The 14,857-nt window shown below is 40.6% G+C and overlaps 1 protein-coding gene across 8 annotated transcripts in view; it reads left to right on the top strand.

Moving 5' to 3' along the window:
* The window catches only part of Grb10 (growth factor receptor bound protein 10), a 175,481-nt gene that overhangs the window by 62,683 nt on the left and 97,941 nt on the right, over positions 1-14,857 (top strand). For all 8 annotated transcript variants that reach the window (XM_048786618.1, XM_048786619.1, XM_048786622.1 and 5 more), the window contains one exon: positions 12,235-12,301. In XM_048786618.1, the coding sequence (XP_048642575.1) occupies positions 12,235-12,301 (67 nt within the window). The remainder of the gene's footprint in view (positions 1-12,234; positions 12,302-14,857) is intronic.

Genomic DNA, 14,857 nt, shown 5'->3' with positions numbered 1-14,857 from the left:
TTCTATCATCTTTGACATTTCTAGATCTGTTTCTCTGGGTCGATTTCTTTTATCGTTTTGGGTCTTATTTTCTTTTTGTGTCTGGTAATTTTCATTTAGATGCCAGACATCATGAGTTTTACATGATCGGGTGCTGGTTTATTTTCAGGGGAAGATAATCTTTTCAATATTTTTGAGCTTTATTCTGGGTACATTTAAGCTTCTTAGGAATAGTTTGATCCTTTTAAGACTTTCTTTTAAGCTTTGTTAGTTGGGTCTACACGTACTTTTAGTGTGGGACTGATTTCCTGTTATTATTGTAGAAGGACCGTTTTGGGGACTCTGCTTAATGGCTCCTGTGTAAGGAAATTTTCCATTTGGGCTTGTGGAACCATGCTTTTCTCTACCCTCTTAAGCTCTGAGGATTGCTCTGCCTCCTCCTTTCTGGTGGTTCTTCTGCCCTTTATATGTGTGCACTAATCAATACTCAGCTAAACATTTGCAGAAAACCCTCTGCAGAGCTCCAGAACTTTCCCCTTTGGAGCACTCCTTTCCTCTTTGCTTTGGCCTTCCTGAATGCTAAGTTCTTTCTCATTAGGAGACCCCCAGCCTCTGCTTGGAACGCCACCTCTTGTACCACAGCTTAGAAACACTCTAGCGAGTGAAATAGATGCTTGTGGGACCCACTATTTTGTGTCCTCTCTCCCAAGGATCACTCTCCCATTTGGCCTATTGTCCAAAGTATGAAAACTTTTTTAGTCATTTTAGGAGAGAGGGTTCAGTTGATCCATGTTTGCCAGAAGCTCAGAAATCAAATGTAATATTATTTTAACTGTGATTCTAGGAGGAGATTAGCTTTAGAATATTTTTGTGTAGTGGACAGACTCAGCCTTGATGGTAAAAAGAGATTTAGTGATGATGTGGTCCAAAGACCTGATTTTTTTGGATGAGGAAATGGGCCCAGAAAGTGATGTTATTTGCTCAGTATCACTGAATTTGTCTCATAGCTGTTTATAAGCATTTGGCTCATGCCACAATATGGTTTTTCATATAGGGAGTAAGAGGTGAACTGTTTCTTGTAGGGATGAAACAGTCCTGCCTGCTATGAGGGCTAGCTGTTTTGCCTTACGGGGGAAAGTAGCTGAAGGATTGAGTCTGCTGTGTCCTGGAATCTGTGCTGTATGTTCATTTTTTTTATTATTATTAACCTGTTGCTTTATCCAAAAATCCATTGAAGATAGACCTCAAGGAAGCAGCTCTTTGAACTGCTATCACCTTGACCTGTCAGCCATGCTTTTCATTGTGTTCTTGGCAGCTGCTCTTTGTCCTTCCTTGCTCTATCTCATACCTGTCTTCTGACGAACTATCAAACCTGGTCCAGGTATGCCATTGGGGACTCAGACTGGAGCTCTGGGCCAGATCTCTCTCACTTCCTTCAGACTCCAGGTTCTTGGCCGCAAGCCGCCATTTACCCTGGGGTCTCTGCCCTCTGCCTGCCAGAGGGACTTAGAGAGGAAGGAGGAGCCAACCCTGGGGCCTTTTCCTGGTCAGCCAGGACAGTAAGAACTCTTTCCAAGTTCTGAAATTGTTGTTGAGCAAGTTCAAGGAAGAGATGTCAATGCTTATTCTGCTAAATGGAGAAGAGTATAGGCATATCTTATCATGTGCCTACTATAGTATGTACTTGATTGTCTGCTATAAAGTTAACGTTTTCTCAGTAGTTCCAGCTACATATAGTTTGCATCTCTGGTTTTAGTGCAGATGTTGCAGGGGTTATGAAAATGAAAAAAAAAAAAAAAGGCAAAGCTTAAAGCTGAAGAAGCTGTATTCAGCTTAATTGCAGTGGCTTTGTGTACCACCATAGGCTTAGGCTTCATATTTCAAAAGTCAGCTGAAGCTCAGAGATGCTAAGGAATTGTCCCCAATTCCTTAATACACTAAGATTGCAAACCTTATCTTTTCAGGTTCAGAGGTATGTTCTTGTTAGCATTCTATATGCTAACTAGTACCTTTGTCTTTTTTCTTTGGGGTCTGTGGGTTCATATGTAGGAGAGGGGGTTTTGGATTTCTCTTTTGTCTTCTGGGGGGATTTGACTTGATGGCATTTTGGCCTAGTTCTCTGAGACTCCTGAAGCCCAGTACCCATAGTGATTTTCTGTGACAGGGAGGAACAAGTGATTGGAGGAAGTACTCAAAGAGTGAAAATATGAATCTCTTCCATTTTTCCAGAAATTTGAATAAGAGTTGGCCATAATTACTTGGGGCTAGAGTGAAGATACATTTTATTCCATTTGAAATTTTGTAATTTGTTTTTCAAATTACACTCATACCATAATTTGCATCTTAACTGATAATCTTAGAGTACTTTAAAGGGTAGGCTGTTAGCGTTATTTATGTGGGAGGTTCAGAGATTCTGTAGTTGGATCTTCTAATTTCCTGAGTGAAGCTACTGTAGAACTCATAGTGGGTTAAGGTGCTGCTTTCTGACTATTCTAACAAATTAACCTTATGTTAATAAATGGGGAAGTTTTGGTGTCTATTCAGTTGCCTTTTACAAAGAGGTTTGTTCAAATTGAGGATGGAGAAGCTGGTGGTGATAGAGGTGGAGACGACGGAGATCACCAAGATGGTGAAGGTAGAGTTTAAGTGAAGGAGGTTGGAGCTGGTAGAGATGGAGGTAATAGAGAAATGTGGTGGTGGAGATGGAAGAGGTGATGGTGGTGGAGGCAGAGAACATGGAGGTGGTGGAGGAGGATGAAGTAACAGGTAACTAGTGCAGAGAAAAGGGGAGGAGGTTATGGAGAAAGAGGTGGGTCCATAGGGATGGAGTGGAGGTGATGGAATGTACTGTTAGAGGATCAGGTAGTGGAGTAGTGGAGGGGAAGGTAGAAGCGGAGTTCATGGGAGGAGGTGAAGGAGATGATGGAAGTGCTGATCATGAGTGATGGTAGAGGTGGAGGAAGTGATGGTGGAGGTAGGAGGTAGAGGTGGGGTGATGGTGAAGTTGACTGGTGGGAATGGAAGAAGCGGAGGTGATGGAGGAAGTGATCGCCAAGATTGCAGGAGGTGAGGGTGATAGGGAGTTGGTGAGAAGAGGGGGAGGTAGAGGAGGAGGGGATATTGAAGAGAGTGGGAAGTGGAGGTGGGGTAGTGGTGGAGTTAGTAGCAGGGAGTGGAGGAGGTGCTGGTGAAGATAGTGGGAGGTAGAGGTGATGGTGAAGTTGGTGAGAGGGAATAGAGGAGGTAGAAAAGATGGAGGTGGTGGAGGAGATAATGAGAGGTGGAGATGAGGAGCAGCAGGAGCAGTAGTGGTTGTAGTAAAAATAGCAGCTAACATTTACTGAGGAGGGCTTTACGTGCAGGATCACACTAAATCTTTAAAACAGTCTTCTGAGGTCACGGGAAGGCTGAATGTCTTCCCCAAGGTTATGAAGCTGCTCATCTGCAGAAATTCTAGAGCTAGTGCCCTTCACCTTTAGGATGAGCTGCTTCCTTGATGTGGGAATATTGGATCAAAAACCGGGAACAAAACTGACTTGGCAAAGGCATTTTATTTTGGGAAAACCATTTGTCAAGATTGACAGGCCCTGGGCACGAGGTTTCTTTGTGGGGTGATGGAAATGTTCTAAAATTAGAACATGGTGAGGGTTGTTCAGATCTGTCATTATACCAGCACTCATTGGATTGTACACTCCCACCAGATGACATGCATATTATATAGCATATCTCAATAAAGCTGTTTAAAAAATGAAAGATTGACGGATTCCCCCTTCCATGAATAACTGAAATTGATGTTTCTGTGTCCAACATTGCAGAATGGGTGGTTAGGATAGACAATTTATGTATTACCTTTGCTGATATTGTCAAGAATAGCTGCACATGGAGGTAGTTATGTTGAAGGAAATGTCTTTGTGTTGAGTACCTATGGCTGTGTGTGTCTTTTTAGATGTACAAAGTTGTGTGCAGGAAGATTTAAAGGAAAACTTGATCATTTTTTAAAACATGGTAGCATTTTTGCTGCAAGTTTCTTGTATTCCAAGAAAAATCCAGGTATTTTCGTGTCATACTCAGCAAAGTACATAAATAAAATTATAAATAAATGCATCATTGAATACCATTAATACATTTTTAAAAAGTTACCGTCATTCCTTGATGTGGACTGTTGGCATGTTGAGTTTTCCTTCTTTCATCTCAAGATCTTGGAAACAGTTTTTACTCTGGATTTTTAAAGAGGGGTTTGACATAATTCTCCGTTGAGAAAACTCTCACTCCCTTTGCTTTTATGTAGACATAAAGTGTGGAATCTAAACAGACAGTGACATTTTGGGCCCCCCAAAAATGGGGGTACCCTAGCTCATTTGATACAAATGTTATTTCCATTTGAGGGGACTAATTTACACACCTTGCAACTATCAGAATTGGAGTGCTGATATGGTGACTTTTAGCACTTCTCTGATACTTCAGGGTTTTTTTGGTTGTGAGGATAAAGATAGATTTTGTAGTACCCAGCTCAGTTGTTAAGAATGTATTCTCTGTGTCTACACCCACAGGTATAAGCTGTGATATCATGGACAATGTGTCTCCTTCCTTTCCCATATCTACGCCAATGTGCTAACAGCATAATGTATTACAGGAAGAATTGAGTGCATATAAACTTTCTAGTGCCACCGAATTGGAAACTCAGGAATTGCAGTAGAAAATGTTGTTTCTGCATTAAGTTTTTTAATAAAAATAAGAAATTGTAGAGTTGGATGGTAAATGTTATTAGTCTTTAACTACATCACACCTAAATATCATCTGCATTTGAAAGTTCTGGAATAGGCATGCCTACAGAAAGTAAAAATGGGCATCTGGCATTGGAAAGAGGTTGATAAGATGGTAGGATGATGGCTCCTCTCAGAGGTGCAGGTGACACAGCAGCAGATAGCTTTACCACTTATTCTTCACTAGGCCAGTAATCTCACACGTCAGTGGATTTTCAGTTCGAATCACTTTAACTGCATTTTGTGTGAAACGACATATCCCAAGTCTGTTATATTTCATATACCCATCTTGGGAAACATTGCCCTGTTGTATTTCAGGCAGGGCTGCAACAAGTTGCACCAGCTGTCCCAGCCAAGGTTCCCAGGTGGGCAGGAGGTCATGGATCAATTGTGAGGTTTAAATTAAAATGGCACAAACTGTGAGCTTGTCAGTGACTAAAGCAACCTAGGGTACTGATTGGTCTTACACCTACACACCAGGCCCACTAAAGTCCACATCCTGCTCTACCACTTTTCTCTCTCCTGAGTCACTTTTAAGTGCATTCATTGAAACCTCAGTAGAATGGGGAAAATTAAGTGACCTGCCTCCCTAGACCAGGGTCTCAGAAGTATGCATTGGGTGCCATCCTGGAGGGCTGGAGAAAAAGATTTGAACAAAAGGGGGAGACAGGTGGGAGGTCAGGGGAATCAGCAGATAGAGGCCCCGGCCTGGGGACCAGTAAGGGTCTTGAAAAAGCCTGGCCAGGGGCCTTCATGAGCCCCCTGAAGTATTATTTATGGAAGGAACAGCTGAGCCGGAGAACCAAGCCCTCATCCAGTCCTTGTCCATTCCTGGCCTGCCTTGTTCCACCTGCCACCACTACTGGAAGCCAGGAGTTATCTGGCATGCACAGGAGAAACGAGTGGAGGAGACTGTCCTCTTCACCCGCCTCCCTCCTGACTCTAGGGCTTTGTATGAGTTCTGTAGAATAATAAAGGATTGGGTCCCTCTGGGGAAAAGTGGACTGTTCTTGTGAATTTTTATGAAGGTGGTGTTTCTGCCTAGGCTGGATTTTTACTTTGGTGAGTATTTCCAAAGCCATATGAAAGGTCCAGCATTAAATAGTGAAAAAAAAAAAAAAAAAACTTGTGTGACTATGAGGAGGTTTAGGATAATATTCTTCCATCCTTCTACCTTTGCCTGGAGGTAGACAGCATAGTCGTGAAGAGCTACAAAAGGCATTTGCTGCTAACATGACTTAAAGAAGAAAACCCCAGCTTCCCTTTCCAGCATGCTGGGGCCTCTTAAGTGCAAGACATTGATAGCTCTAACCATAAGGCAACGTTGTCCTCCCTGTCTAGCCCTTCCCTTATAGAGAGCCATTGGAGGCTCGGAAACAAACACACAAATAGAGGAAACCATGTCAGTGCAGTGATAAACCTTTTAGTCTCGTCCCAGTGTTTACTCCCTTCCTCCTGGCAACCTGCACTGTTTGTCTCTGAATGGTGGATGGACATTTGCTCCTGACCTTCCAGGCTATAGGAATTTTTTTTTTTAACTACTCAGTCAGTGGTTAACTTTTCCTCGTTGCCTTTTGTGTGTTGGCTTTATTTTACAAATGCTAACTTTATCCATACTATAGGTTGTGCATCCCTAATTCAAAAAGTTCCCAAATCCAAAACTTTCTGGATGCCAACAAGATGCCACAAGTGGAAAATTTTACACCATGAGACTTTTTTTTTTTTTTTTTTTAGGCACAAAGCTATTAAAAATATTGTATAAAATTACTACCTTCAGGCTATGTGGGTAAGTTCTATATGAAACATAAATGAATTTCATATTTAGAGTTGGATCGCCTCACCAAGATATCTCATTATGTGTGTGCACATATTCCAAGATCTGAAAAAAATCTGGAACACTTCTGTTCCCAAGCATTTCAGATAAGAGATAGCCTACCTATATTAGTTATTTCTTGGCTTCTCAAGGGAAAAGAATCCTTGTCTGAAGCTCTGGTCTGTTGAATTGAAAAAGGTACAACTTTTTTGACCTTGAAAATTCATAAACACTGAGCCACTTGAGATTTCATGGTTGCTGCCATACTTTCTCCTGAAAGCCTGTCAGACATTGAACGTGTTTGAGGCATAGAGTTGCCAGATAAAAATAGAGAATGCCCAGTAAAAATTGCAGGTAAATGACTAATAAGTTTTTTAGAATATGCCTTATAATATTTGATACATACTCGTACCAAATAATGATTAGATATTTTCTGAAATTCATATTTTAGTGGGCATCCTGTGTTTTTATTTGGTAAATCTAGTGACACTATTTAGGCAAGTTTCCATTAAATTACGTTTTCCAGTGACTTGTCTTTTAAATTGGTGACATCATTGGAGCCTGGTTTCCTTGTCACTTAAAAGGCTTTCCTAGGGAAAGTGGAGCGTCCAGGGATCAGTGGGTCTCAAACTTGAGTGTTCCCAGGAAACACCCAGGTGCTGGTTAACCTGTAGGGTCATGCCCATCCCCTGAAGGTCCTTACAAGTGTGTGAGATTTCGGGCACCAAGAGGCTGGTCCCACTCTCTCTGGTGTTATGTATCTATTTGACATACTTTTCTCAGTGTTTCTATGATCTGCTTCCAAGGACATGATCCAATAGCAGAATTTGTATGAGGAATGCATAGCAATTACTCATTTACATGTAAGTACATATTTCAGATGAGAAGTTTTAATAATGCAAGAAAATTTTAAGACTGAAATCATGTACCAGGGATATGTTCTGAGAAGTGCATTCTTAAGTGATTTTGTCATTGCACGAACATCATATTGCATAGGTACACAAACCTAAATGATATAATCTACTACCCTAGGTTATGTGGCTTAGCCACCATCACACCTGTAATCTGTGATTGACAGAAATGTAGTTATAGGTGCATCAACTTTTTTCTTAATGTGTATTAAATCTTTCTTGGCCCTAAGTTTGTTTGGAAGAAAATGACTAAGGAGTCATGCAAAAGAAGAAGAGAGGAAATATTCTGCTGATGATAAAACATGTTGACAGACTGTGAATAGAAAAATGTGGGGTGTCAGCTCAGGAGTGGGCAGCTCTACAGAGAAACAGATGAATGTGTATATAGGGTTATAATGTGTGCACAAAGTGACTTCCCCAGTAAGGCAAAATGAAGAATCGTGAGATACATGGTGCTATCGTTTGGGTGTTACCTGTCCCCCAAAGGCCCAGGTTTTAAAGGCTTGATACCCAGGATAGCATGACTGGAAGTGGTGGAATCTTTAAGAGGTGGGGCTTAATGGGAGATATTTAGGTTATTGGGGGCTTGTGCTGAAAGGGGATTGTGTGACCTTGCCTCTTTCCTCCTTTCCTTTTAAGTGCTGGTCATGAGGTAAGCTGTTTTGCTCCCATTGCCATTTAGCTGTTTTCCCACCATTGCCATTTAGCACCCCCACCAGAGGCCCGAAAGCAGAGGGGCTAACCAGTCCTGGACTAGAACCTTCAACAGTGTGAGTCAAAATGTGTGTGTGTGGGTTTTTTTTTTTTTTTTTTTTTTTTTTTTTAAGTTTATTATCTCAGGTATTTGCTATAGTAACAGAACACTGAAAGAAATGGGTTGGGAAAATGGGTTCACCATGGTTGGGGGCTTCAGTGTAATTTCTCCCCTCTCACTAGCCACCAAAATAAACATCAGCTAAATGAAAGGTTAATACATCAGGTCAGAAGGGAAATTAGAATAAAATACAAATGAATGCTTTTCAGTTTTCTTGATAAATGATGAAAACAGTTTTTAATGCTCAAAATAATGAATGGAAAAGAAAAGTTTGGTCAACTTGATTACACTGAAGGAAACCTCTAAGAATCAAAACTATAATAGCATCTAAAGAAAAACGGGGTTGGAAGAGCATTTGCTACAAGTGTAAGTAAGCTAGTTTCCTACAGCATTTAAAAGTCTTCACAGGAAAATTAAGATACAATGAAAGTCCCATGGGCCAGCACATGAATGGGTCACCACAACAAGCCAACTTGATGTTCTGCGTTGTAAACAAACCTCCCAGCAGTTACTAAGAGATTCTTTAACCCATCTTATTTTATTTTATTATTTTTAATTATTTTTGTAGTTGTACATAGACAGCATGCCTTTTATTTTTTTTACGCTGTGCTAACGATTGAACCCAGTGTTTCGTACATACTAGGCAAGCACTGACACTGAGCTACAGACCCAGCCCTAACCATTTTATTGAGGAACCAGCTGACTGTAAGTAAATGGCCCCAAGCTAGTGAATGGTATGAAGTTCACAGGCATATTTATTGGAAAGCTCTTGTGCTCTCAGGAACTAGTATAGCTAGCCTAAGAGAACCTCCCAACCTCCAAGAAAAAGAAGACCCAGGGCTAATATGCTCATGAAAAACTGCTCAACCTTAACATTAAAGATCTGCATATTAAAACTGGAGGGTTGAAGGCACTGCTTACCTCTGGAATTGGCAGGAAAAAAATTTCCAGAAAAATAACCAGTCACAGTCCTGGCTTCCTCAGGTGTTATGAAACGGACACTTCACCTCTATTCTGGGCAGAAGGGTAAATTGGGTGAAGAAGAGTTTAACAGGATATTATCTAGAGTCTTTAAAAAAAATTGCACATGACCATTGGCCTATCCATTCTACTTCTAAGGATCCTACACAAATAATCAGAAATGTGAGCAAAGTTTTATGCCCAAAGATATTTTTCTCTGATTATTGTTCATGTTATTTGCAAGTTTGAACTACGGGAGAGTGTCTACTGCAGTAGTTTCCAATATGAAAAAGGTGATGTTCATGAAGGTTTAAAACAACCTATATGTTAATTACAGGTGCGTAGGAGGGGCAACAAAACACAGAATAGTTTACTCAGTTTGATTTCCATAGTGACTATCTATGCACTAAAAAGGTACAAAGACCACGAAACTGCCTTTATCCTACCGTCACAGGATTTAGGCTAATTTCAGTTTTATATCTATTATGTATTTCTAAAACTTTTACATGGTTTGTTTTAAAATTCAGAGAAGAGAAAAAGGTTCATACCAATCTCAATTTTATATGTAGTCTATTTTCCAAAAAATTTGGGTTTGTTTTAAAATTCACATTAGAGGGAAAAAGAATTTTGCTTTGAGGGTAAAGAGCAAATTGGATAGGATGACAACATTTGCTATAGAATTTCAGAAATTAGATGGGCTGACCCCAGTGGGATGCCACTGAATCTGGAGGGTTGGGAGGCTTATTAATCAGCCCTGAGAGCATACCTCCTTTCTCAGTACCTCCCCTCTTGTCTTCTGGATACCACTTCCCTGAAAGTATCCTTCCCTTCTTTCCTAGTCAAAAACTTACTGTATTATTCAGATATCTGTTTCTGTGACAAAATACCTGAAATAATCAACTTAAAGAGAGGAAAGGTTTGTTCTGGCCCATTGGTTTCAGAAGTTTTGGTCCATGATGGCTTGGCCTGTCTGGTGGAGGATACCTGCTTATCTCATGGTGGCTAGGAAACAAAGTGAGGAAGAGGTTCTGGGGTACTTTTCATTTCAAAGGGCACTCCCCTGATGATATAACTTTCTCATACTAAGCCCCAGCTTTTTAAGGTGTCACTACCTCCAAGTAGTGCCATGGACTAGGGACCAAGTCTTCAATACATGAGCCTTTGGGGAATATTCCAGGTATAAATTATTGTACTTACAATCTATATGCTCACCAGTAGGTTACTAGCTAAATAAATTACCTTAGAACATCCTCTCAGTGAGGTGTGATAGACCTACGAAGGAATTCTGTCAATAGAGATAATGTTTATTGAAATGGAAATTTTCAAAGGTATGCATTAAAACACAATAATATAGAATATATTATTTTATATATATGGAATATACATAAAAAGCACATGTCCCTCCCTCCACAGTTGCTTTTAAAATAGGATCATTTGTGACTTCTATGTGATTCAAATATAACATACATGTTCTCTGTAAATAATGCAAATGTTCTGCACATGTGCACATGATTTTTTTTTCTCTCCCCTCCCATTCCTTTTCCTTCCCATTTGTTCCTTTCCTTTGCTGAAAGAACATTTGTGAAACTGATTAGATAACTCCCTGGGTATGAGAATAGAGAGAGAGATTTGCTTTGATTTTTTTCTTCATATTTTTCTTTAATGCATAGATATTTTCATAATTAGAGAGTATTCTATCTAAGTAACAAAAAGATATTTCTTTTGAAGGGGAAAAAATGAAAAAGACAGACAGAGGGAGGAAGGGTGGGAAGAGAGGCACCAGTGAAAATATCTGCAGTTTCGTAGGACTTTGTTTTGTTTTCTACAGATTTTCTGGAGGAGGGTGTGAATGTGACTTCGCTTTTCTTCGAAGTGTAGATATGAATGAGCTGGCTCTTGTGGAATCTCTTCCCTGGGCTCTCCCTCTTCTTCCCCCATTGTGAGCAGCCCCAAAGCACAGCATGGACCAGACATTAACTGTTCACTGGCAGATTGTTGTGCTCGTAGATGAGAAGTTAGCATTGAGTGCGTTTCGTACATGACAAGAAACGCTCTGGGCACAGGAACCTCTTACTGGGAGGCATTCAGGCAATGAAGTATTCATGCCCTGCTCCTCTGATACCTTGGTGAAACCCGTTGTCCTGTTTTTAGTCTTTTGGGGCCTTTGGATGCAAACAATCAAGGAACATGTAGCCGGCTGCTCGCATCCTGATGCTGAGGTGGCTTAGACCACTAGGGATGCTGGGTGTAAAGGTAGTCAACCTTCCTGTGCCTCCATGTCTTCCTCTGTGAAGTAGGAGCCCCACCTTGCACAGTACGCACACTGGGCACGTTGGCTTTTGCCAGCACTCTGCAGTGCACAAGCATGCCAGATATTTCACATGCTTCAGTTGCGATGCTGGGAGGGATAGATAGGGATGAGGTTGCTGATGTCAGCTGGGAGCAAGCCCTGTTTTTGAAGGTTCCATTTAATAATTTTTAAAAATTTTACAATGGTGAGAAAGCAATATACATGCAGGAGAAACCCTACTTCAGATGTTGAATTGGGAACTTTTCCTGAGCCATTGCTATGAAATATGATGCTGTCTTGTGACGTTGGGCATAGGCAGCGAGCTGTAGCTTCCAGTCAGCCCGGTGATCAGGAGGGAAACAGCCAATACTCTACAGTGGGGTGTGCCACTAAGAGTGATGTTTGGTAGGTCAGGTGAATTCAGTGCATTTTCCAGGTACAATATTTTCCATTTATGATGTGTATTGGGGTGTAAGTCAAGGAGCATGTCTACTATATTTTGAATATATGTGCTATGTATTAGTAATCATTTTTAGTGAAGACTTTGTGCTTTGGGCACAATTCATATTCTTTCTAATTATAGAGGTAGTATACATGATTGTAAAAACTTCACAGGTTTCATTAATCTGTAAGAGGAAGTCAGCATCTCCCCACTGTAAGTTAGTCATTGTTGTTTTTTCCTAAGTATGTAAANTTTTTTTTAGGAAAAAGCGGAGCAGGCACCTCCCAGTCCACGAGAGCTGGCACAATCTGAACGAGCGAACAATCCAAGTAAGTAATGAGCAAGAACTTAACTATAGCTTTGCAATAGTCCTAGGATTTTATAGTCCTCCTTTGTGTTCGTGGGGTGGGGCAGGGGTGGGGGGCTCAGTTCCATGATCCTGCAGAGACAGCAGAACCCAAGAATACTCAAATCCCTTGTATAAGATGTCCTAATGTTTGCATAGAACCTATGCATTACCTTCTGCATACTTTTAATCATTGTTAGATTAGTTACTTAATACAATATAACTGCTAAATGAACAGTTGTTATACTGTATTGTTAGGGAATGATGATCAAGGAAAAAGTCTGTTTGTGTTCAGTACATGTGTCGTGATTTTTCCCCCCAAATAATTTCAATTCATGATTGGTTGAATTCATGGATATACTGCAAAAATTATTCTTGACACAAATGAGTAAGATTCTAATCTTACTGTTTTTAAGGAAACAAATTCTATATAGTCATCTATATTTCAATGAATATAGATTTCACTGAGCTAAACTTCAAAAATCTGTTTTATGCAAGTTTCTTGGTATTCCACTTAAAGTGATTTGATGTTACCTTTTGTGAGGGATTGTGCACAGGGGAACCCCTTTGTTTTAGCATTTTTGTATGTTTTTTAGCCTGGTTTTGCATCTATGTATTCTTGGTATTTCTTGACCCTTTTCGAGTTTCTTCTGTTCCTTCTCTTCTGGGTCATTATGAGGAAGTAAGGAATCACATTAAAAGAATACAAAGTTACTTCATAAATTAGAGAAACTGATAGAGGATGGGGAGTCTGCTCCCTACATGAAGCACAAACAATGTAATGGATTATTGTAGCGTTTAAGTACAAGGAATCACAAGGTTTAGAGCTGGTAGGCATTAGAATAATCAGAGTTTTAAAAATTGCTTAATGAGAAAGAAGATGACTTTAGCCAAAAATCAAAGCTGAGATCTAACTAGGAAGTCAAATAAATGTGTTCCCAAGCATTAGAAGATTCATAAAAGCAGTCAGGATTTTCTGTAACAAGTCTAATTTCAGGGTCACATTTCAGAAAACATTCATATGAGATGATGGAAGGGAAAGATATTGGTTTATGAGTACTGGTTTTGAAATTTTGAACAATTTTGACTCATTACATTGTATTGTCTAGAATGATCTCTTTCAAGCTGAAATAATCTAGATCTTGGTATTGATGTTCATTTAGAATTCTGTTAATGCTTTTATCAGAAAATTATAAGAAAAATTACACGGAGAGAATTTCCATAGTTTATCTCTCATCCTTTGTCTTTACATCGTACTTTCAGATACTCTCTAGGTATCAGATATACCCAAGCAGTGTCCTGAAGGGGAATTTGCAGAACAGTACAGGGAATAGCCTTCCACTAGAAGAGAGCTAGTTCTCCATTCTGGCTTAGAGTTAAGCAGCACACAGTTGAGGCTGGGTCTCTGATGCATTGCAGTTCCTGAAACAAGGCTTAAAAGAACAAAGGAGCATTTCTCCATATTGAACTCCACTTCTCAACCTCCCAGAGTTCTTACCTGTAAGTGCACTCATGACATTGGCTTCAGTCCTTGTTCACAGGTAGCATACAGAAAAGGAAAAGTGAAGGACACAGCTTGGTTTAGAACAGGCTATTCCACAGAGGACTGAACAGTGCTGGCACCACCAAAAACAGCCACCAGTGCAGGCCACTCAGTCCTGGGGATGGAGGTCCCTTCCCTATGCCAGTGTTGGGGAGCAGAACCAGAGCCAAGCCTACTGTATCCAGCCAGGAGCTGGGGTGGGGCTTCCCTGCTCTCAGAAGATGCTGGAAAAAGACTGTTGCCAGGGAGGACTAGAGCACATGTGAACTCGTGGCCAAGCAGCCAGGCACAGCCCTGCCGCCAGAGCTAAATGGAGCAGCGTCCTGGTGGGCACAGTGACTCAGGCTGCAACCTCCGCAGTCTTCCACCAGGCAGTGGCTGCAGACTGCCCCGGCCCTACCACTCCATAGGGAGGAGTAGGCAGGGAGAGTGGTGGAAAAGACAAACAAAACAACCCACCCCAAATGAGTCTCCAAACCAACATTCCAAAACACACGAAGCAATCCCATACTAGGAAATACAGCTAACAAAATCAACAGATGACCAATTTAGACCATATGCAATAAAAATAAGTCTCACAAAGGCTTTGAAATACGCATGTTTATATTACTCATATGAATGAAAGACTAATGTCTGTAATACTGCAAGAAATCATGAACACAACCTGAAGAAACAAAGCAAGAATAGCTGGGTATGAAAAAGAACTGCTAGAAATTTTGAAAATGAAATATTTCAAACACTGAAAATTTTTTTTTTTTTTTTTTTAATTTTTTTTATTGTGGGTTGTTCAAAACATTACAAATTTCTTGACATATCATATTCCACACTTTGATTCAAGTGGGTTATGAACTCCCCCCCTCACCCCATACACAGATAGCAGAATCACATCAGTTTCACATCCATTGATTTACAAATTGCCATCCTAGTGTCTGTTGTGCTCCACTGCCTTTCCCATCCTCCCCCTTCCCCCCTCCCCACCTCTCCCCTCCCCTCCCC

This window comes from Marmota marmota, unplaced genomic scaffold, assembly GCF_001458135.2.
Source record: "Marmota marmota marmota unplaced genomic scaffold, marMar, whole genome shotgun sequence".
In the NCBI taxonomy this organism is placed as follows: Eukaryota; Metazoa; Chordata; class Mammalia; order Rodentia; family Sciuridae; genus Marmota; species Marmota marmota.
This window is presented reverse-complemented; position numbering and strand designations above follow the sequence as displayed.